The sequence below is a fragment of the Plectropomus leopardus genome, chromosome 7 (genome assembly GCF_008729295.1).
Source record: "Plectropomus leopardus isolate mb chromosome 7, YSFRI_Pleo_2.0, whole genome shotgun sequence".
NCBI classification, from domain to species: Eukaryota; Metazoa; Chordata; class Actinopteri; order Perciformes; family Serranidae; genus Plectropomus; species Plectropomus leopardus.
The window spans coordinates 12,482,543-12,505,214 of NC_056469.1; the positions used below are offsets into that span (position 1 = coordinate 12,482,543).

Here is a 22,672-nt window from a genome sequence, read left to right on the forward strand (position 1 = left end):
AGAAATCATTAAAGAGAGAACGTATTATATAGATGGATGAAAGCTCGGGTATTAGCTAGATTCTGGCTGCTAAATCTACCTGCCGGTGCCAAAGCTTTGTGTGTGTTTGTGGGTAGATCTGTTGATGCATCTGTGTGAGTGTGTGTGTGTGTGTGTGTGTGTGTGTGTGTGCATGAGAATGTGTGTGCATGTGTGTGTGTATGTGTGTGTGTGCTTGTGTGTATAGAAAAAGCCCCGCTCATTCACTTGTGATGTTGAGGACAGTGTTGACGGAGCATTTCTGATAGCCAGGCGGCTGTGTTCTTCAAACAGATCTTCCTATGAAGACAGCAGTCAGGAGGAAGAGCACTCACCAATCCCTGTGTGTGTGTGTATGTGTGTGTGTGTGTGCGCGCCTCCCTGTGAAGCTTGCAGACATAAGGATCTTCACTTACCGATTTGCAACCGTGAGCAAGTCTGACAGACTGCATGTGCTTTCGAGAGGAACGCTTCACACAGCCAGAACTTTTAGCACCGCGTGTGCGTGTTTACCTATCTGTGCTTGTGTTGTTGCGAGCCGTCATATGAAACAGTACAGTTAAGTCGACCACTGTACAGCTGGGCCGGTGCCTAAAATACCTAAATTTAATACCTGTGTTCTTCTAACAGCCTGTCTGAACATGCAGTTACAGAAGTTTGATAGCTCTCAGGAGCAATGCAGACACATGTCCACTGATGCCGTCTGCGCTCATGGGAAGTGCACTTTAAACAGCTATCACAAATGAACATTGTGTTTACCTCTGCAGGGACACTGCCAGGCATCTTCAGCACACAGTGCTGAGGAGGCTCCTATTAAATCTATACAGAGCTGTTGAGTGTGTAGCTGAGCTGTACTGGAAAAGTAGAGCTCAGCGCATCAAGGTGTTAGCAGGCATCAAAGCCCTTCACATTGAAGAGATTTACAGTAAAAGCCTTTCTGCCCCATTCAGACGCATGTTCTGTCAAGCCTCGCCTGGCAAACCGGCTGACTGGCTGCATTGCCGTCAAACCATTCACAGTCATCAAGCTTAACTGGGCTGGAAGTTTTTTTTCACAAATGTATTTCTACCAGCTGCATGCCTTAAAAAGCTTTTTTTTTTAACTGTATGGGATAAAAAACATCATTTTTTCCTCCATTGCACCACACACATTGAATGACATATTTTGCTGTGATAAATCATTTTATTTAGTTTGTTTTTGACTGTCTACTTGAAAACTGCCTTTGATCTGATGTTAAGGAATAGCTCTTATCCACCATCCTTTCATATTTTATATACTGTGATCTGTTTAAATATTTAAATATTTTAGAATCACAATAAGGAATTTTCCTTTGTGCTTGGTTCATGTAGTAAACATCTTATAAGGAAATAAAAATAAAAGAAATATAAAATAGAAATATAAAAGAGAAATATAAAAGTATATATATATATATATATATATGTATGTATATACAAAATATGCACAATGAAACTGTCTTAGTTTAGCTAAACTTCATAAACAGTCTTGTTTGTGTGTGTTGCATTGATCCAGTGATTTTCTTGTCATATGACAACCCGCTCTCATTTCCAGGTCGTCTCTGGTGCTTTGTCACCCCCTTCGGTGTCTGATGCTGATGCACAAGGCACCTTTTAACATTTGTATGAGACTCACTGAGCTTGCAGGAAACTCCAGTGTAAACCCATCTGTGCAAATATTAGACACTCACAGCAAATGATGTTGGATAAAGAGTGAAAAAGTCTGCATAGGGGGAGTTAAGAGAAGATGTATGGCTCAATCAAACACAGGACTGTCACCTAGGAAACTGTTGTTTATGTCCTGTGTGAAACTGAACATCAACATCCTTTTAATACCAACCATTATCTTGCCCTAAACTCAACAAAGTAGTCTTCTGTGCCAAACCCTAAAGTAGTTTTGGTGCCACAAACTACATTTCCTGTGAACACAGATAAGACACCTTATGCATTTAACAGGCAAAAACGGACACAAGCAAAAAACAAACACGTCTGAAAAGGACACTAGAGAGGCACCTAGAACATCATAGTTTGAAGCATACTGACCAAGCTGCTGGAATTGACAAGTTGGGAGTGAGCAAATGTTGTATATAATGCATAATGATTGGGTATAACAGTTTTTTCAACTTGTATAACAGTGTCTATAACCTGGCCTGACATGTGTCCTTCCTTCCTGCCTCAGGGTGCTGTGATCACCCCAGCAGCGGCTATCGAGCCCAGTTTGTCTCTTCACCCCTCCAGTGTAATGGCTCCTCTCACCCAGCAGATGAACCACCTGTCTCTGGGCACCACAGGCACCGTGAGTCTCTGCTTTTACCTCCTCCAAAAAATCTTGCTCTGCACGCATGTGTATCTTTTGAGTTGTTTCAATATAATGAGTCTGTAGAGATTTCCATGATCAGCTGTAAATGAAATTACCTCACGGCACAAACCACATAACCACAGGCAAGTAAAGGGCCTTTTTCTGTTTGCTGAAATGTTGAGGTGACCCTAGGATCAAGCAAAACTATTATGTAATGTGTTGTGAAATGTCACAAAACCACATATCTCAGCGGGAATGTCAGACGGTACTTTTTATCCAAAGTTTCTAGAGGACATGTTTGTGCCTATATTATGTTAGTGTCTGTGCCCCTCCTTCTCTGCAGTACATGCCTGCTGCAGCGGCTGCTCCTATGCAAGGAACCTACATTCCCCAGTACACTGCAGTGCCTGCCTCTGCCATCACAGTGGAAGTAAGGACAAGATGAAGTTGTTTATGGGCTTTATTCTGGTTACTTATTATGCTAACTTCATACAGCAGCCTATATAGGGCTGTACAGGGCTGACTTTACATGAATATTGAGAATTTTATACACTATGATTTACAGATGATTTTCTCAATCTTGGTCTTAGTCAGCACCTAAACCTAATAAGACTGAAAGAGAAAACTAACAAAACTGCTCCCACTAGCAACAGGCATTTAATGGGCTGATATTGTTGTTGTTAACCTGCCGGTCGGTGTAGAAGGACCATTCAAACCCATATCGACGAGGCTGATAACCACCGATAACACCAATTTATTAATGGATAACATTTGAAATGGGTGGACAATATCGGAATCAGGCTGTGGTTCTGTGTGAGTCAGAGTGCACACATTGTACTAAATTCTCAGTGATAAGAGGAACTGTTGTCTAATTCTTAAATTGAGCACTACAAATTGAACTGGGTCTGCTGGAAGAGCCCCTTTAATAAATATGAAGTGATTTTTCTAGTATTTGCTGAACTGTTTGGATGTTCCCAGTTAAAAAAAGAAGAAAAAAATCAGTGTTGTGTGGAACAAAGAGTCCTTAGTTCACCTCACTTGTCTGAGGTTGAATGTAAACCTTATATCAGGATAACATAGAGAAGATAAGTTTTTTCATGTCTGACTTGTTCCTGGTGTCAGGGTGTGGTGACAGACCCATCTCCACAGACAGCCGCCCCCTCCTCCCAGGACGCCAGCGGGCAGCAGCCTTTATCAGTGGAGAATACAGGGGATCATGCCACAGCCTACTCTTACCAGCAGTCTAAGTAAGTGTTGTGAATAGATGTCTGGCTTTGTATTCCAAACTCTCTCTGCAGCGGGATTATGTTATTGCTATTTTACTCCTGTGCTGTCAAGTTTTTTGCCTATTGTTTGAAATTGATGAAAACAGCAAGGCAGTTTTGTTGAAACTGGATGCCAATGTGGGATTCTGATGAGATGCATCACTGCATGTGATAATATAACTTAGACTTGCCATAGATATATTTTTACAGAAGGATATATCAGGACAAAAACATGGTAAATGAACAGATTAATGACTTGTCACTTGGCACTTGCATTTACATGCACAAAATTAATTTGATATTTTTTTCCAATTTTTGTGATAATGTTATTTCAGAAATGTTTAATTTTTTTTTTCATATTCAGATCAAAGCTTGAAGACTTGCATACGTCAAGAACTCTCTAGGCACAGCTCAGAAATAGACCTAAGCATAGATTTCAGTGTCTCTGTGCCATTATTGCAGCTTGAGAATATCTATAACAGAGAATGGCGTCAGTTTTTACCATGAAAGAAATTGAAGTCTGCAACCAAGTTGATATGCTCCCCTGATGTTAGCATGTAGCTTAATGTAGCAATATAGGGTATGTAATGCAAGTACTTTCAGTAGTGTGCCTGCATCAGATGACAGTATAAAAAAATCTAAGACACTATGATGTCATACTGTAGCCAGAGTACAAAAGACTTTTGGAAATGGAGTTTTAGAACCGAAGAAAACCTGAGGTTTTTGCTCACAGGGATACATCTTCATGCATTTACCTCATTATTTGAAACAAAATGGCCACATTTAATATGAACATCCTTCATTATAACTCTCCCTTTGAAGGTGTTAACTTTAGCTTATGTGCATGGAAAAGGGCAAGACAGAGAGAGGGACTTAAGGAAAATAACATTGTTGGAAGAATGCATATAACTGTCTCCTCCTTACAGTTTTTTTCTTACAGTTTTTGCTCAGCTTGTGATTTGAAAGTAAAATAAATCATGTTGAATAGTGTGTAAATATATTTAGCCACAGAAGACTACAGTGTAGTTAAGCCAATTTCTGTGTTGTTTTGGTCACAGAGTCATGTCTGCCTTTGCTTGTAAACCACATTTCTGTCTTTCTGCTGGTGTTTATTCGTCTTGTTTTTCTGCCTCTTATAGATAACCTGCTGGTGCTTTCTTTGACACACAGCGGTCAGGCAGAGAATGTTGTGCCTGCTGTAGAAACGGTAACATTGACCACAGTTTCCTCAGTTACCCTTTTCCACTGACTTGTTTTTCTGTCTCCTTTAGATAACGAGATTGGTGGGAATCATTGCTGCATTGCCTTGAGAGGGACTGCACTGAAGCGGTGGAGACATGGAGAGAATCAAAACGAAACGGGGACAAAAAAGAGGTGACACGGGCAACACTGAGGGGAGAATGCTTCCACTGTGCACAGGCACCAAATAAAAGACAAAATGAAAAAAAAAATCAATTATATTTCATACCTGGTTGAACCAAGAAAAAGACAGAGAAAAAAAGAAATGCTGGTTTGCTGAACTTGAGGACAATGAAATCAAACGCAGTCTGCAACTCTGAGTTTATCATTTCTCACTGTGAGACTGGACTTTGCCTCCGAAGGAAAAGAGAAGACATAGACTGAAATCTCAACTCAACCAACAAGCTGTACAGAAAAAAAGAGAACATTTGAATGTGCAGGTAGATTTTCAGACTTTTTTTATTAAAAAAAAGAAGGAAGCAAAGTCTAGAAAAAAACAGGTTGTCTTCCTTTGATATTAAGCTACATTATTTTCATTCTTTTTATTATTTGAGTAGTTTTCTAGAATATCAATGTTTTCGTAAATCTTTATTGCCTTAATTTTCTCAAATTTTGGGGAAAAAAGTTTCCATAGTGTTGAATAACTAAAAAAAAAAAAAAAAAGAGTGGTTGAATGAATTGAGGGCTTCTTGGAGAGTAACGAGAGCCAGAGAGATTAAATCTACAAAGCTTATTGTACAGGATTTTAAAAAAAGGGTTGTAATTGTATGAAGATGATTTTAAATTATGTGGTGCAGTGCAGCTGATGTTGGTTGGTAAAAAAAAAAAATCTTCTTTAATGCCAGAAGGGTCAATCCACTGCTTCCTGGAAAATGCAGTTAAGTTCAGTCATGAGATAAAAAAGTTCTGTTTCTCCATCACATTTGTATTTTTTATTTTTTGCTTTTTGATCGCAGTCTTTTTACCTTTTAAAGGTTTTTTGCTTTGCCTGCTTTGCTTGTCTCACTGCAAAAAAAAGAAAGAAAAAATTTCTAAAAAAAAAGGGAACATTTCTGACTTTGAGAAAAAGCAGAGAAAAACGCTAGAATTTTTAAATGTGCAAAAAGCAATAGTTTTAGTAAAACTGTTGACAGTTTATTGAGTCTTTCTTAACTGTTGAACAAAAGCAGCCAACAGGTGGCGTATTTTATACCAAAGATAAAGAAACTAGGTAGTGACGAGTTCTTCCTTACGTTGCTTTTTTTTTCAATATTTTTCACCTCTGAAACTGAGATTTTCCTTGCCTGTCATGCTATTGGCGTGCCAGATAATTTTATCGGGAACATATGAGAACATGCAGTAGGTCTTTAACACAACTGCCTCAACCAGTGCTCTGAGATGTTTGTTTGTCATGTGATCAAACATGGCGCTGTAACATCTGTCATGTGACCAGACACCCTGTGGTATGGAGAAAGTGGAGGAGGTAAGTATATCATTGAAACATTGGTGGTGAAGAGGCAGAAAATGCATTACATCCTGTGGAATATTGGTGTGGTATTAAACCTGTGTATACACCCAACAACACCCTCTTCAGGCTGCGTTTACCAATCTTTAACCTTGTCATGACAGCTAAAAAGCTGTAGATTTAATATTTTGAAATGCATAGTCTCAGTCCATAAGACAAACTGTTAATACGCCGCTGTCTTGCCAAACACAAGCCATTTTAATGTGAGCAGGGTGATGATCTCTGCTAGAGGAAAGGGCATTTCTGTTGAACATAGTCATTTCAGCTTATGTATATTCTACCAGGACAAGGAGAGATATTTTGTTGTTCTTTTTGTGTTGCCTTTTTTGTCTTTTTAAAAAATTGATTTTGATGTGTGAGCTGCTAAAACACTTTTCATAATGGGGATTGAGGCAGTCTTATGTTGGGTGGGTGTGGAAGAGTTACACCTCCTTAATGACAGCGATATGAAGCCAGGATAAAGACAGCCAATTGTTATCCATGACTTATGTGCGTAAAAAGCATCCTTTAAGTCTGTTGCCTCTTTTCAGGTGGAAAACGAGACATGTTCCTGGTTGTAGCCCTTGAAAAACACACACAAATATGAGAAAACTAATTTCTTAAATAGGTAAAACCCGCTAACAAGATTCTGCATTATTTACAGTGTAGTCACAGGGTGTCAGTTGACAACAAAAGCTCTTAGGGACTTGAATTGGCTGACACCGGCTCTGAGGTCACACCTCTGAAGCCCCACCTACCTAACCTGCCTCCACCAATGAAAAGAAGCTAATGGAGATGTGAGGAACAGAGAGACACACAGAAAAAGCATGGTTCAACCAAAATCAAGCAGATACAAACCTCTATGGGAAAAATAAATTATTGAAAGCAGAGAGAAAGCAGAGAGAAAGTAGAAAGTGAGAACAAAATTAATATTTATGAGATCTGTTTTTTGTACAGGTGTGTAAAAGAAGATGCAACAGAAATAACTTTGATGATGCTATTTTTTTATTTGCTTGGTCACATGCCGCCCATGTCTTTCAAATTGTGATTCTGAGAGTGTCTGTAGAACCAGTGGATATTGCTGTAGTTTCAAATGTCTCTTTTTGTTTTCTTTTTAGAAAAATCTTTCAATAAAAAAAAAAGAAATGTTTCAAACGGTCAACACTCATCTTGTACATTCTGCAGGTACAACCTAGTACCACTAGAGGGCACTGCAATACACAGTGTGAGACAGGGATGAGAGGTTAAAGGGGGGAAGAGCCAGCATGTTTGTGTGTATGTTTACTTGTAAAATCTACGTAGTGAGGACCATGGAATGTATTTAAGCCGCAGTGAGGACACCTTGGAAAATGAGGACATTCTGGCTGGTCCTCACTTCTTAAAAGGCCTGATTGAGAGATAAAACTTGAGTTTAGGGTTCAGATTACATGTACTTTTAGGTTGGGGCTATGCATATAGTTGTGATGGTTAAAATAAGGCTAAGGGGCTAATGTATTATGTCAATTAGGGTCCTCACAAAATCGTAAAATTGTGTGTGTGTGTGTGTGTGTGTGTGTGTGTGTGTGTGTGTGTGTGTGTGTGTGTTAAACAGCTAAACACAGAGGCATTTAGATTTAAACAGCTGTAGATGTATTTTGAAATATATATATATATATATATATGAATTGAGAAATTAGATCTTGCCATCAGTGTTTAGTATTAAATGAAAAAAAGCCCAGGAAATATCAATAAAGTATCTAATGATTCAACACTGAGGTTTAAATCTCAAACAACAGCAACACAAGGTGCAGATAGTAGATACATTTATTAGATACTGAATATAGAGAGAGTTAATATCAAAACATGTCCAATACAGTCAGTGCATTACATGATAATCATGCATAATTATTTTCAGTGCAAAGACAACGTTACCGAAAAAGCTTCCCAATAGAGTACAATATTTGTACAATGTCATTGCAGCTCAGGCAGTCAGTGAGATTCATTGCTTCCTCTCAGCCAAGCGTTTTCTATCCAGATTCAGTAATGGTCTCAAGGTTTTCTTGCTGACTGATCAGGGCTCATCTCAAAACTCACCAAATTGAGTCAGTAACATACAACTCAAGCCGACATGTTGTCAGCAATGTTTTATATCTGTAAACTAGTTCCTTCTGATTGAAATAAATCTCTCATCAAAGGCCACATATGGACATTATCTTTCATAATATCTAAACAACACTGACTATGTTTAGGCTATATGCACAAAATATTCATTTTGTTTGCTTATTTCGAAAAAGACTATGCATACTAAGCTGTGTGAAAACTAAAATGAATACACCACTAACATTCCCAGGTCCGTGTAGCTTTTCATACTTCGAATAACGTGCCCTAACTTGTCATTTATTACATTGAAATATGGGAGAGTTGAACAGTGGGAGCTGCATGCGCAATGTTGCTTCTTTGAAACAAAAGATTTTTCCTTTTGGTGTGGACTTGTTGGACCATGTTAACACAACCTCCCTCTTTAATGCCTTCAAGCACCTTTTTGAAAAGGGCAGTGTTGCAGTATTTGCGCATATCCGGAAACCAGTTATCCAAGTCTTTCATAATGTTTAAAAGGTGTTTTTCTTCTTCCCACTAACAATATGGTCTTTTCTTCCAGCATGCATCTCTATCTCTATCTTGCAAACTGTTGGCGAGTAGTTTGTGTACAATGTATCCATGATAAGTAGAGCTCATCATAAACAGGCAGACTGTAGACAGGAAAGGGGTCACATGTCGCAAACTGTGGTAAATCCTAACTTGATACACATTTTCCAAATGTGCTGTATACATTTATACATGTCCTTGTTTTTCGGAATAAGAGACTGAAATATTTAGTGCATGTAAATGTAGTAACTGAGTCTAGATTACACTGACAACTGGAAATGTTTGGATTGTCAGTGTTGACAGGACTTATCCTCTACACTAATTCTCTGGTGTAGTTTTCTCAAATTACACCAGACTTAGACTACTATATATAAATATCTACTATTTGTCCAACAATACTCTAAAGTTTGTGTATGACTATGATATAGGCCTTTTTAATGGGCGAAAACAACACTGTTGAAACACTAAATATTTTTTAGTGACTAGTTTCCTGCTGTCCCATACTCAGACGATAAAATCTATACTCCATTTAATTGTTTGCATATAGACTGTAGAAAAAACTTCATATCATGAATTTATTTTTGCAAAATAATAATGAAGCGATGGCACGTAGCACATTCATTACATTGTTAATTAGGGAGGTTTTCATACAGTAAATGTGGAGTTTTGTTGCATACATCTTGTTTTCAATTCAGTTTATACACTATATAATATACATATAAAATATAAAACACAAGAATAAAGCTGCTGCAGAGTGCTACCATATTGTATGTAAAGCAGATCCATTGCATGCAGTTACATGTATAATACAGCAGAAAAAAGAGGCAGTTGGTGAGTGAATATCGAAAGCTCTTGCCTGAGGGTCTGTATGTGTGAGACCATGTAGTCTGAATGCACATATTGAATCTCATATTAAGATTACACATTGTGCAACAAGAACGAGCACACAGACATTTCTGGGTGCTCTTTGATTGTCTGTGCAGCATTCAGGTAAACCACTGTGTCACCTGTTGTTGCCTGTAAAACAATATCTTCCTTTATTGGAGCTTGAAAAAAAATAATAAAAAATCCCATTACTTAAATCTATGTGAGTTTCCCTGAGGTATGGAATTAAACATGTTTTTAATACTTTTAGAGGTGTTTTTTTTCCCACTGTCTTAAAGGTCCAGTAGGATTTACAGGAAGCTATTGGCACAAATTGAATATAACACTGCGTAGTATAATGTGCTTTTTACTGTATAATCACCTGAAAATAAGAATAGTTTCCATTACCTTAGAATGAGTCATTAATTAATACATAGGAAGCAGATCCTTGGCTATGGAGATCACCATGTTGCACCGCCATGTTTACCTTGCACACAATGGACAACCACAGACTGGCATTAGAGCCATAGGCCTCTTCGGCCGTTTGGCATTACCGTGTTTTTGTTCTTTTTTTTTTTTTTTTTGCACTTTTGTGTCAGACACACTGATTTTCTTAAATGTGAAAATTCTTCATTTGGTGTTTTTACCCTTTTATATCAGTGGGTTATGTTTTGGAGAGGAGGAAACCTCGGCGGCAATTTGGCTCTTAGTAAAAACTGTCTAAAAGTCTGGATCAGATATCAGGTGAGCGCGCAGTAAATAATCCGAGAATATAGGAAAGCACACATTAGCTTGTGCTGGGAAGCACCCATCGCCGACATGCCAGACAGTGTGGAAGAAACACTGATTTCTACCGTGAAATTGTGTTATTCAGTGTATAACCAGTTTAAATCAGCTGGTCCTTTTGTTTTGGAGTGGAAGACACATCTGTGGATAATATGGCTCCCAATAAAAACCTCCTGAATAATAAACACTGAAGGAATTCTACCCAGGAGAAGTTTTCCCTGGTTGAAATCTGCAATTTCCATGGCTAAATGCCACTATATTCCCCTAAATCCTACACACTGTTCCTTTAATAAAACCAGTCCCACATGCAAGGCTAGCTCAGAGACTCAAAGTCAACAGCAGGATACACAGTGAGAGGTTTTGGGCGCTCTTACTTCAGTTTTCATAAACTCTTGTCATTAAAAAAAGAAGGCAATTCATGGCTCAAAACAAATGAACATTGTCATTAGTAACTTTTAGTAAAAATGCCTCGGCACATGCTGCTGTAGAGCTCTCCAAATATTGGCAGGATTACAGCAGCCCCCAAAGTTTACAATGGCAGACCATTCCCTTTGTAACTTACACTCTCAGTAGCAGGTGCGAATGATGATGATGAAAACTAAAACAACAGTTATGATGGTTAGTGCTGAAAATAGAAAGATAAGGCCGGCAAAGACAGGGTCCGTCAGGGGGGGGATTTCTTTCACTTCAGACGGGATCATGTTGGACATACTTAGCATGTAGCCCAAACTCCAGCCTATGCTGGTTTTCTTCACCTGAAGAGAAGAGACAAGAAGAGATTTTTCCATGTGGATTTGCATGCTGTACACTTTTTTCAGCAGTGTGTGCAGCTAATACATCACTTTGCATGTCTAGAGAAGATGAGAATGTTGAACAGTCGTGTCATGAAGTTGCAGAAACACAACTCGAGGGCAAAACATTAGTCATAACACCCAGAAGATATCCCTGTTAATAATCCAAGTCTGTTTTTGTGACTTCCACTCAAAGGACTGACAAACCAGCAGACTACCAGACACCCCAAAGGCACACACAGCACACAAAGCACAGTAACTCTCTTGTTGGTGGGACTGGAAAATGGGAATATCGCCAGATGTTGAGAGATGCTATTATGATCAAGTCTAAAGGGTAACCACCATGCAATTTGGAAACTTTGGGTGTAATGTGTGACTTTTTGATAGCTACACTCTTTCTTTATGACTGATAGAGGGTCACATAGCAGGAATCCCCTTCTGTTGAGGGAGTCCCTTTGTGTAAGACACTCCATGTCCTCAGGGCATCTTAGAGTTATGCGTTACATGCCTGGCCTCAACTTTTTGAGTGCAGATCATTAATATGTCAGCCATCCATCTTCAGTCTTTACTCATGGGTGGCCTAATTTGCACTTGTGTATGTTAAACGCCTCTGTCCAAACATGAAGGACTGTTCCGATCAGCTCTCTGATGCTTCCTTCATATATAGTATAAACATCATTTTTGTGATAATATAAGAACACAGAGAATAAAAACAGTAAATATATTGACTTAGTTAAATAATATCACACAAGAGAAAGTACTAAATATCAGCCCAGCTGTGATTTGGTCATAGGCAAAAGGCTTCAAGTCAGATGCTGAAGATATTCACTGCTGTGCTGATGTTGCTTTTATACAACAGCTTTACTAGTGCCATTTATAAGTTAAAAGTATTAAGCAACCACAGATTATGATTTGCTTGTTTATTTGGTCATTTATTTTGTTCCGTCTCTCAACAGGACTGTTTGGACTGGTTTTGTTCACATATGAAAAGGGAACTGCACCATGACCAACTCTTTTGGTTCTGCATTTTCTTCTCTGGCTCATTTATTTTCCCAATTCCCCTTTCTTCTCGTCTCTTCCCTGTGTATCTCTCTCACCCACTAGATTTGCAGTACTTATCAGAATGAACAGATTTAACTGGCTGAGTAACATCAGGTGAGATGACTCAACACATGCAATTAGATTTATGAGTTTCCGAGGCTGCTAAACCAGTGCTGTAAAGACTAGAAATGCTGTGCAGGTAGAAATAGTAAGGCTCTGGTAAAGTGATATAATTCTCAGTCATTTATCAGTTATAAGACGGATTCAGATAGGATAGCAGGTTAACAAGGGGAATGGATTTTGGTCATTTAGCAAAGGGAATGGTGTAGCCCCTCATCCCCCCTCAAACTGCCTACTGCCTGGAGGTTTGCAGAGAAGTATTCAGGCTTATTTCCTTCCCTTTGTCCGTCTGATTATCATTCATAACTTAACTTACATGTTATGTGTGGAAATATGGTAATCTTTGTGGTGCAAAGTTGGTTTTGACAATGTAGAGTATTAACGGTTAAGGAAATTAACAGTTGAGGTCACCTGTAAAGCAGATTGATACATGCCTAGTTAAAAGTCTCGCTGCTTTTGTAGGGTACTCTTTATCAGCACTCGCAAAATTCATCATGTCCAGTCACATGACTTGGTCAGAACTAACTGTTGTATAAAGCTGTGTAGAGGACAGCAGCGGGAGCAAGAAGTATCTTGCCAAAAATCATAGGGGTTTTTTATGTTCCACTAACCTCTCTTTGGAAGTTAATGTTTATCCAGGTCTCTTGATCAAACTTGTATCCATCTGCCAGTAAAGTGAAGACATAGTGAGCTGCAAAGCAGTATGTCCTAAGATATCTGTCAGAGATCCATGTCTTCTCTGCCCTGAGCTGAAAAGAAGAGAGACAGAGATCAGTGTGGCTTTAGATCAGGAAGAGAATGATGCATATAATGAAGCTGATATATGATGCTAATACCAAAATATCAGAAGAGGACTGAGACAAAACAATGTGTTGTCAAGGGTTTTATAAATCCACTTCTAAGATAACACAAAAAAAACTCATGGCAGAAATATCCCTTAAGTGCTTTTCTACCCCTCTTGTTTAAAACCCCCAGATAATTGAGCTGCTCATTTTAAAACAACCCTAACTAAGGTGATCTGTTTGTCTTTAATTGCATGTAGCTTGTGTTAAGCTGCAGTTTTGACATGTTTAACAATGCCACACCTCAGTCAGTAAACTTGATGCAGGTGTTTCACCCAGGAGAAGAAAAATCCTCTGCTCTTGATGAGTAAAATAATTGTGGAATGTGGTTTGACATTGTCCCTCAAGTGGTAGTGTTTGCTGCACCTTTACACTTTCGAAATTCTCTTTCTTCTGTTCTTACCCTCTCCACCTTGCTGTTACACCTTTTCCCCCCATCTTATTTCTATACCTGTGGAAAAACTTACCACTTTCCAATTTGTGTTGCAGAATTCCTCAACTGAGGCATTGAATTGATCAAAATCTGATGTTCCTTCCAGCCCAAGCGCCCTAGCAATGAAGAAGTATCCTGCGTATGCCTAGCAAGAACAGTAGAGACAAATATTAATTTTTTGTCATCTTCAATTCCCTTCTTGCATGTGCTCTTTTTCCGCTGTATTACCATAAACTCTCCAGTGACGGGCGGCTGCTCGACCCCGTTGAAGGAACACTGAGATGAGGAACAAGTCTTGAAATCAAATATGGACTTCACTATGCTTTTGCACTTTGCTGAGTCACCATTTCCCACCATGAAGAGTTGTTCATCTGGGTTATAGTTCTTTGGCTTTTTTGTGCACTCTGTGTCATAAATGGATGCGGCAGTCATGGTGTAGTTGTAACCTTCAGCATAGCAAGGGTTAATAATGTAGGATCGGTCAGACGATTCCTAGAAAGTGAATAAGAGGAAGAAAATGTCAAAAGAAGGAATGAAGAATGAGGAGGAAATACAACTTTAAAGAAGGTGAGGGACAGGAAGAGACATGAGAGGATGAGATAAGAGGGTGTTAACAGTATAACTTGTGCATTTACAGACGCCATCACTTATTTACTTGAATTACACATTATCACATATAGATCCTGATGTAAATACAAATTTTTAAGTTAACATTTTATACCAGGACTCTGCTGCAAGCTTGCATCCATAACATATTCTCACTGCAAAGCATATTTACCCATCTTTAATGAATAATTTCAAGAATGAAGCCATAAGCTGCAAGAAATAATGCATTTCTTGCAGACTGGCTCACAGTGTGATCGATATTCTTAATGACATAATGCATTCTTGACTGGTCTTCCTTTGCCTGTTAGCAACTCAAGGATAGTAGTGTTCACTAATCAATTCTTAACTGGGCATTAATGGACTTTGGCCTGCACATGAATGCAAAAAACAGACATTCCTACTGCCATGTGCACCGCACACACAAGCACTTAAAGGTCCAGTGTGTAGGATTTAGGGGCAACCATTGTCATATATTTTATATCATGAGTCTCTCCAGGATGTTGCAATGCTGATGTTGCGGTGTTGATTCTTCAGTAGCCTAGATTAGTTGAACCAAAGACGTGCTCTAGATGTGGCCATTCATGTTATCATATCAGCACGCAGTAAAAGTGTCAGTTCTGCAACCTCAACACTAGATGCCACTAAATCCTCAACACTGGACCTTTAAATATGAACATAGAAACACACTATACAGGGAGAAAAGTCAATGCATTGTACCTTAAGGATATGACCCCTAATGACACATTCACAAATGCACAAAGAACAGCTAATTACCTGGACTATTTTGTCCAGAACCCTCTTGTCAGCCTCATTTTTGCCATAGCAGAGGAAACTGTGTGTGTAGACATTGTAAGGGTAGCCGTACAGTTTGACAGGCATGTAGTCAGGCCCCATGAGATGATCCGGGACATCAAAGGCAATCTGTGTTGATGCTCCACCAAGGTCCATGGACCCTACAGTCTTTTTTCCCTCTGGACGTACATAGGTGTTCCAGAGGTTTTTCTGCAAATTTAATGGGAAGATTAGTAACAAACCATGTGATGGCCCTGTTTGTGAAGCAGCATTCATACACTGATAGTGTCCTACCTCCAAGAAGTTTCCCATGAGGTAGTTGACAGTGACCCACCCATAAAGCCCTTCTTCTTGACCAGAAATGATGGAAGCATTTTGGAAGTTGAACGGAAAAGACGAGAGGAAATCTCGGAGGCTTGCCAGGATTTCATCGGACTTCTTTTCATCCCTCTCACTTATAGCAAACAAAGGAACGTAATGTCAGAGTGGACTGGAAACAGGAGTGTCATTTGCAGTGAAATGTGGAATCAGGGTCATCAGGGGAGAAGTTTCATGTTTTGGAAAATACACCATTAGTTCACTTGCTGAGCTTTAGACAGTCAAAGAGACAACACTGTGATGTTTTTTGTAAAATGCTGGTATATTGTGCTGTGGTAGTGATGGTCATTTTAGACCGGAAATGCCAATGGGACAAAAGCACAGAGCGGCTTCTTAGAGGTTGTTTGTTTTGACAAAATATTCTTAAACACGGCCTGTGGTCTCTTGTACATCTATTTTGCAGTGCCTCGCCTTGAAAAGTTTGAGATTGTGTGGTTTCTTAAAATAGAGTTCTGGATTTTTTTCTTTACCTGTTTTTTTTTGTTTTTTTTTGCTAAAAATAATGTCCATTACTCACTTTTTGCTCCTCTGGGAATTGGGGCAAAAAGTTATCTTTTTGATCTATGTCATGTCCATTCACTAGAAGCACTTTGAAATGATGAATGAATGTTTTAAAATGTTCTGCTGTAATTCTTTAAAGAAATAGTTTCAGTAGTATGTACATTTATAAAAATAATCATTTTTTAACACAAGCCATTCAAGTAGAGGCAATAAATATTAATAGAACAGAAAGATATATTTTTTTAAAACATTTTTTAAAACATTTTTTAGTTTTGTTTGGCACTTTGTACCTGGCACCTTTTCTCGGCAAAACTTGTGTTCGTTCCAAAGCAGTGGAGGCATACCTTGTCCTCTGTGCGTTGATGTTGCATGTAGCAATTACTTTTACTTCCTATTAGTGCTAGTTCTTTGGTATGGTCACTGTGTGGTTACCTCCAGGAAGTCACTTGAATGTTGGACAGAGCTGCTAAGCTAATTCTCTGCAGGCTCTAGCTTCAAATTCACCATGCAAAATTTAGATTGGTATTAATCTTCTCATTTAACTCTCTGAATGAAAGCACATAGGTATATTTCCCAAAATATAACAGTAGCAGTAATGACATTCTTGGAATTTCATTTAAGTATTTAATCAAATCTACACATTGAGTATTAAGACTGAAACTTTATGAAACAAAAGCTCTGTGCTGGAAGTTTAATCACTTTTCTACATTAAGGTGTCATCTTGTCCCAGCACAAGTAGCTACCACAACACTGTAGAGCAGAGTAAAGGGTTAAATAGGCATGACTTTTACGACCTTTTATAATTAGTACAAATTTCGTGTAGTTTTCCACAACTGTGAGAGGACCATATATTTGGACTTTCCAATGTCACGATTACACCATCTTAGCCCCTGAACTTTGGCCCAGCCTGCAGCCTGAGAATATGTTTACTGCTGGAGCTTCTTGGTAAGAAAGAGAGCTTTGGGAAAACCCATGTGGTGCATAAACAGAGTTAAATTGCTCTGATCGGTCACCCTCCAATACATTGTAAAAACAAGAGAATTCCCTATAAGGGGCAGTGTTCACCAAGGCTGTTAGTCATGTGAAATCCAAGAGAACGCTTTGAAGGTGCAGCGGTTTTTCAAATGGGACGTTTTGGTTGTGTCTGATGCTGTGATACCGTATACTATCACAAGAGTAACAAAATGGACACAAGGTAGAGTATTTGATCAAGCCCTTAAGTGACAGTGAAGAGCGCAGCATTTTACCCAAAGTTGAACAATTTTAAAACTCTTGACACTCAGGAAAAAAATGCCAAATGCCAGCGCTCAGCATAGAGTAGACACTGAGCAACTTGCCATGTTGCTGGCGTTTGTAGCACAGCGTAAATATGTGGTGCTCCAATTGCAAAAAAAGAAAAGAATACATTGGCCTCAGCAAAAACCATTTTAGTGGACATTGCCCCTAAGGTTAACTTAAATCAACACTTTCTTACTGTAGTAGTCTCATTCCAGCAGTAGCTCCCAGAAAGAGAGGTGTGGTTTTGTGTTTTTCCTTAGGAATAGCTCTGGTGATGTTATCCATGCATTCGTTAAATGCCTGCCAAGTTTTGTCATCTTTCACTGGGTCAACTTTCATCTCTGAGATACCAGCACCTGTGGGCACATGGCCAAGCTAAAATCATATTCCTAGGTACAGGCACTAAAAACATGAGACAACATGTCTGAGTTAATCGGTAACATTTCTGAATAAAAAACGTCGATGGAGTATTTCACAATGCTCATTAAGCTTTCGTTTTCCTCTTTATTACCCCCCATACATCAATTTACTCCTTAATGTTTATTTAGCATTTTTTGTAACTTTTTTTGAGCTTTTTCATACAGAGGCTGTAATAATCAGAGAGACAGTGACTCACCAGCAACTCTACAGTTCAATACCTCAGTCACCACTCCGGTTTCATTCTCCTTTGCCCCAGGCCACTCGTACAGGTACACATTGGAACGTGATGAACCCGAGTCTATCACTATGCCATACTGAAGAGAGGAAGAAGTCATGTTACAGGAGCACATTTTTAATTTGGTCTGTCTGATTGCACTTCTTACATTGCTTAGTAAAATATCTAAGAGCCCTAAATTATGTTGTTTATATAACAAAGAGCTGACAGTGTGAAAATCAAATTAAACTACAGAGAGACTACTGTGATCCCAACTACCCAGTTTAAAAACACATAGTCCATCACCAGACTGCTGAGAAAACCTTCTCCAGACCATGACTTGGACATCTGGATCATGTCTGGCACCACATTCACAACTGTGAGTGTGCGGGAGCTGACAAATGTGTTTGTATACCAGTTTCTGTCTCTTTTACTTTGTTAAAGTGAAGGAAATCTACAGCCACATTGTATTTATACATGCATCCATAGGCATTTGTTCACATGAATCTATATGTTTACCTCTAAAGTGTACTCTTTGGACCGCCAAGTGTCCTGAATGACGGCAACAGCAATAAGGGCAGCAATACTAGCCAAGAGGAGAAGCAGCACTCCAGCTATGCGACATTTGTAGCCAGTTTTTCGTTTGGAAGCCATTTCCTGTTGGCAAGAAGTAGAAGTGGGGTTAAAAAAAAGGAAGAGTGGTTCTCACTAAAAGCATCTTAGCTCTCAGACTGATGACATGTGGAAAGGTTTGAAAAGTGATGACATGCAATTATAGTTGTCTTCATTTCCCATAAAATGGGAAAAAAATGTTGATAGCGTGAATAGCTTTGTTGATTTAAGCAAAACCACCATTCCTAATAAACACATAAAAGAAAACAGAATTAGACAGTTGATCATGAGTCACACTTTGCCTCCTGAGTAGTCTTGTTTTCAGTTGAAGCGCTGTCTCTGGAAAATAATAAACCCAATGTGATACTTTAATCCCATAAGATTATTTTTGACCTATACATTGAAGCGAAACAAAGCCATTACATGAAATGAGAATCTAGGGTTAGGGTTCTTATGATCTCCAAAAAAAGCGCAAGCTTATCTCTATTTAAGATCTTCTGAAGAACGTAAACAGAGAAACTGAGGTGTGATTTTAGAGTTTTAGGAGTTGCCAGTTTCCACTGAGGTGAAAGAGTTTACCAGTTAGTAAGAAGAAACTTGGGCTGTGGGAACAGAACAGTTCTACAACAGCTGCTGCTGGCTCTGCAGTCTCAAAGGTTTTATTTGAGACTGCAGAGACGTCGTATTGTTTATGTAAACATGAACTGAATTATGTTTTCACCTAATGGAAAACACAAGATGATTGGGGGAATTTTGCTCAGGTCTTAAGGAAGGGCCATAGAATGTATCGGCTAAATTACAACATCCTTCATAAGATTGTTGCAAAATTTCATAATTGCACAAACCCAACAGACAGGAAAACCATCCACTTTACCGAATGTCATGAAGCAACAGCCAGACATGCAGTACAAACATGAATATGTAAAAGAAACTCACGCGATGTCAAGCTGAAAAATACTCATCTCGGAAAACCCCTTTTTCACTCACATTGTGGTCTTGTCCAGAAACGTGACATGCTGTTTAAGTTTCAAGTCAATACTCAATGACAGAAAACAATGTTTCATGCCAGATCTACCATGTGTGGTACGTTACACACACTTGGGTCAAAGGAAATGTTTCTCTTATGTGAGACTGTTGTTTCAGTACCAATATCCCACATGCATTTCTCGTGGAGTCATTTGGAAGTCAATATGGCAGCAATTACAGGTCACACTTGAATGCGACACATGGCCCTTTGTACCTGAGTGCATACTCACACTCTTGAACTCACTCCATTTTTTAATGTATATGCCATAATGCTTTAGCTGTGGATGATATTATTGGTTTGCACTGTATGTGAAGGTAATCTATATTTAAAACTAAATATGGTCCATTTCAAATAGTAAGAAGGGGAAAGAAATTGCATATAAATCTTTATAGACCCACAAAAAAATAATGAATATGAATAATGACACTGCAATGTATATTATTCAATCAAACTTTAAACTTGCCAGATCATGCTCTCTCTATGGCAATGTGAGGTCATAAATGGATGCGACACAGTAATTACAACCATGTGTCAGTCTACAGCTATGAGGTAGTGCTTGTCGTAGGTGTTATTATCAGACTGTCAAACAGTCAGGGGAGTAAACAGCAGCATAATTCTCCATCTCCCACTCTGCCCCTCCCTTTTTCTTACTTTTAAGCTTCTTTTTAAGCTGTTAAACGCAAGACAAATATTTGACTTCTCTGTTATCAGCAGACTGTAACAACAAAGCAGTGGCAGTGTTTGTTGATTTTACATCACAGTCTATGGTGTTACCACAGCAACTCCAGGTGAAAACATACAGGTAGAAGCAGCTAGACGAGGTGTGATTATAGCCTGAGGAGATCTCAACAACAAGCGTGTCTAATGTGTCCGACAACAGACATGGTCTTGACTCAGCTCAACGCTTCGCTGACATGTGATAGCTGATGGTCCAGGTTTACAAATTTGGGTGATTTGTCTATTTAAACTATGCTGTGGACATTTTCTTTTTCCAAGGCTGCTTTCCAAGACTTGTGAAAGAGATCCAGGGTCTCTGTAGGAGACAATTGTTATCAAAGTTCAGCCAGCATTAGATGAGACACAATAAATCAGAGCCTGCATCTGCTTTTACCCTTTACAACAGTTTCCTTTAGTTAGACTTATATAACATAATGCTTGTTGTGAGTCTAAGGACAACTAACCAGCTAGCAACATTACTAATATTGTGTTTAAAATGCATGAAATAATATCTAAAATTATAAATGACCCTGATCATCTGCGCCTTTTGAAGAAAGACATCTTTTTTTTGATATCACAAAAAAACTAGTCTAAAAGCGCATATGTTGAACTAATGGAGCCAGTTGGTGATTAGTCTACTCTTTAATATCAGTCTCCTGTTGGCTCCAGGTTGCTTAACAATGTAATTGACCTTCAGCAGCTGTTTCCTTGTAATGATTTAAGCTCACGCACTCATAACCACATCTTTTAAATGATAACTCTCAGGACTGTAATTAGGTTTGTCGCCAATGAGGGCTTTAAAGTTAAAGCAAAGGTAATTCAGTGTCTCCCTTAAATATGTTATGTTTTTTGTCCATGCCTTTTTTTAAAACAATATTTTCATGCAAATATGTTTTTACAAATATTATTTCTTAGGTCCACAGACCTTAAATTGTACCGATTAAGATTTAATTTGCGTTACATCACAAATAGGTGACATCTGGAGACACTCACAGTAAAAACTGAGCTTAGTTGAGACTGGTACTTTGTTTTACTTAAATTATGTTATTGTAAGTTATTGTATGTAAGTTATTTACTGTAATTTTGAAGTCTGCCTTTTCTAAGTACATGCTCCTCTGGTTTGAAAACACGTAAACATACATCGCATTTTTTTGTTTGAGTCATTTTTCTTGACAGATATCAAAGTAGTGCAAACAAGAATATGTCCTCATAGATTATAGGATTTTATATCACTATATTACACTTGTGTATTTACTTAAGCATTCACAGTGTATCCTACTAGATAACAACAGCGTGGGTTTTCTGGTCTAATGCCAAAACATGTGGACTGCTCTGCTCTCTGTTATTCACCCTCATGTGCAACAAACTCCTACTTATACTACGTCTGTGCGCAAGGATAACAAAATACACAATGCAACAAAGCTAGTTCTTTTGTTTAAATTGAATTATGAATCCACCAGAGAAATCAATAAGTCTTAACCTAAAGTTTGCTTTGCAAAATTTATCACTGACAATACCCACATTATTCCTACAAGTGCAACTGGGGCTCATATGAAACATATTTGCACATGGTATTACCTCTACTTGTAGAGACTGGTCCTCGTGATGCTAAAGGAGTGATATGTGGCTGAACACTGACAAATGATTACACCCAGGCAGCTACAGCTACCACAATGAAACAAACTCATACTTGTCAATTAATCTTTTCTGGTAAATAAATGTTTGGTGTACAGGTGAATAAATGCACTTGTGGGAGAGCAGGTGTGTTTGTTTCTTACCTTCAAGAGCTGGTTTGTAGGTCCTTGTTAAGAGTGGGAGTGAGATGGTTCTGAAGAAGGGATGAAGAAACACAGCAGGAAACAGGAGAGCAGCAAAGGAAGTAAGGGAGAGAGAGAGAGAGAGAGAGAGCAAGGGAGTGTGCTGAGTGTGAGCTGCACAAAGTGATTGGCCCACAGGAACAGGAGCTGTTGAACCCCAACAAAACAGCAAGTGAGGGAGAGAGGGAACATGGGAGGGGCTGTCCATACACACTCCAGTTTTCACCACTCCTACCACACCAGTGAGACAGTCAGCCAGGATAGGCGATGACTGATGCAGGGCTTGTTCCCTGTGTGGAAAGATTAAGATATCCACATTTGTGCGTATGCATGAAACAATGTGAGAAGAGACAGGGGAAGCGGTGGTAATGTTAATTGAGCTAATCAATAAGATAAAGTGCATTGTGGCTCAGTATCTGCTGCAGTAGTTATCACAAAGTCAGCTCCTTTTTAATCAGCCTGAATGAAAGGATAAAGGATGAAAAAAGCA

At 38.8% G+C, this 22,672-nt stretch overlaps 2 protein-coding genes across 3 annotated transcripts in view; one reads left to right on the forward strand and one right to left on the reverse strand.

Annotated features, from left to right (window-relative positions):
• The window catches only part of LOC121945586 (RNA-binding motif, single-stranded-interacting protein 3-like), a 142,060-nt gene extending 134,587 nt beyond the window's left edge, over positions 1-7,473 (forward strand). For both annotated transcript variants that reach the window (XM_042489832.1, XM_042489833.1), the window contains exons 11-14: positions 2,212-2,328; positions 2,675-2,761; positions 3,454-3,578; positions 4,868-7,473. In XM_042489832.1, coding sequence (XP_042345766.1) covers positions 2,212-2,328; positions 2,675-2,761; positions 3,454-3,578; positions 4,868-4,871 — 333 coding nt within the window. In that variant the 3' untranslated portion in view covers positions 4,872-7,473. The remainder of the gene's footprint in view (positions 1-2,211; positions 2,329-2,674; positions 2,762-3,453; positions 3,579-4,867) is intronic.
• Positions 7,474-8,103: 630 nt separating this feature from the next.
• entpd3 (ectonucleoside triphosphate diphosphohydrolase 3) lies at positions 8,104-22,304 on the reverse strand. Its single transcript, XM_042490640.1, has 10 exons — positions 22,144-22,304; positions 18,529-18,666; positions 17,992-18,109; positions 17,572-17,731; positions 15,513-15,672; positions 15,201-15,428; positions 14,049-14,312; positions 13,855-13,965; positions 13,157-13,294; positions 8,104-11,348 (listed from the first exon to the last, which is right to left on the reverse strand). The coding sequence occupies exons 2-10, from the start codon at positions 18,661-18,663 to the stop codon at positions 11,160-11,162; spliced, it is 1,503 nt and encodes a 500-aa protein (XP_042346574.1). The 5' UTR covers positions 18,664-18,666; positions 22,144-22,304; the 3' UTR covers positions 8,104-11,159.
• Between the last annotated feature and the right edge of the window lie 368 nt (positions 22,305-22,672).

Excerpts from the sequence above, each read along its gene's own strand:
- entpd3 (XM_042490640.1), bottom strand. The coding sequence starts at position 18,663 with ATGGCTTCCAAACGAAAAACTGGCTACAAATGTCGCATAGCTGGAGTG. Across the intron at positions 17,732-17,991 it reads ATTGAACTGTAGAGTTGCTG|GTGCTGGTATCTCAGAGATG; the intron begins GTGAGTCACTGT and ends ATGTGCCCACAG. Across the intron at positions 11,349-13,156 it reads ACATTAACTTCCAAAGAGAG|GTGAAGAAAACCAGCATAGG; the intron begins GTTAGTGGAACA and ends TCTTCTCTTCAG.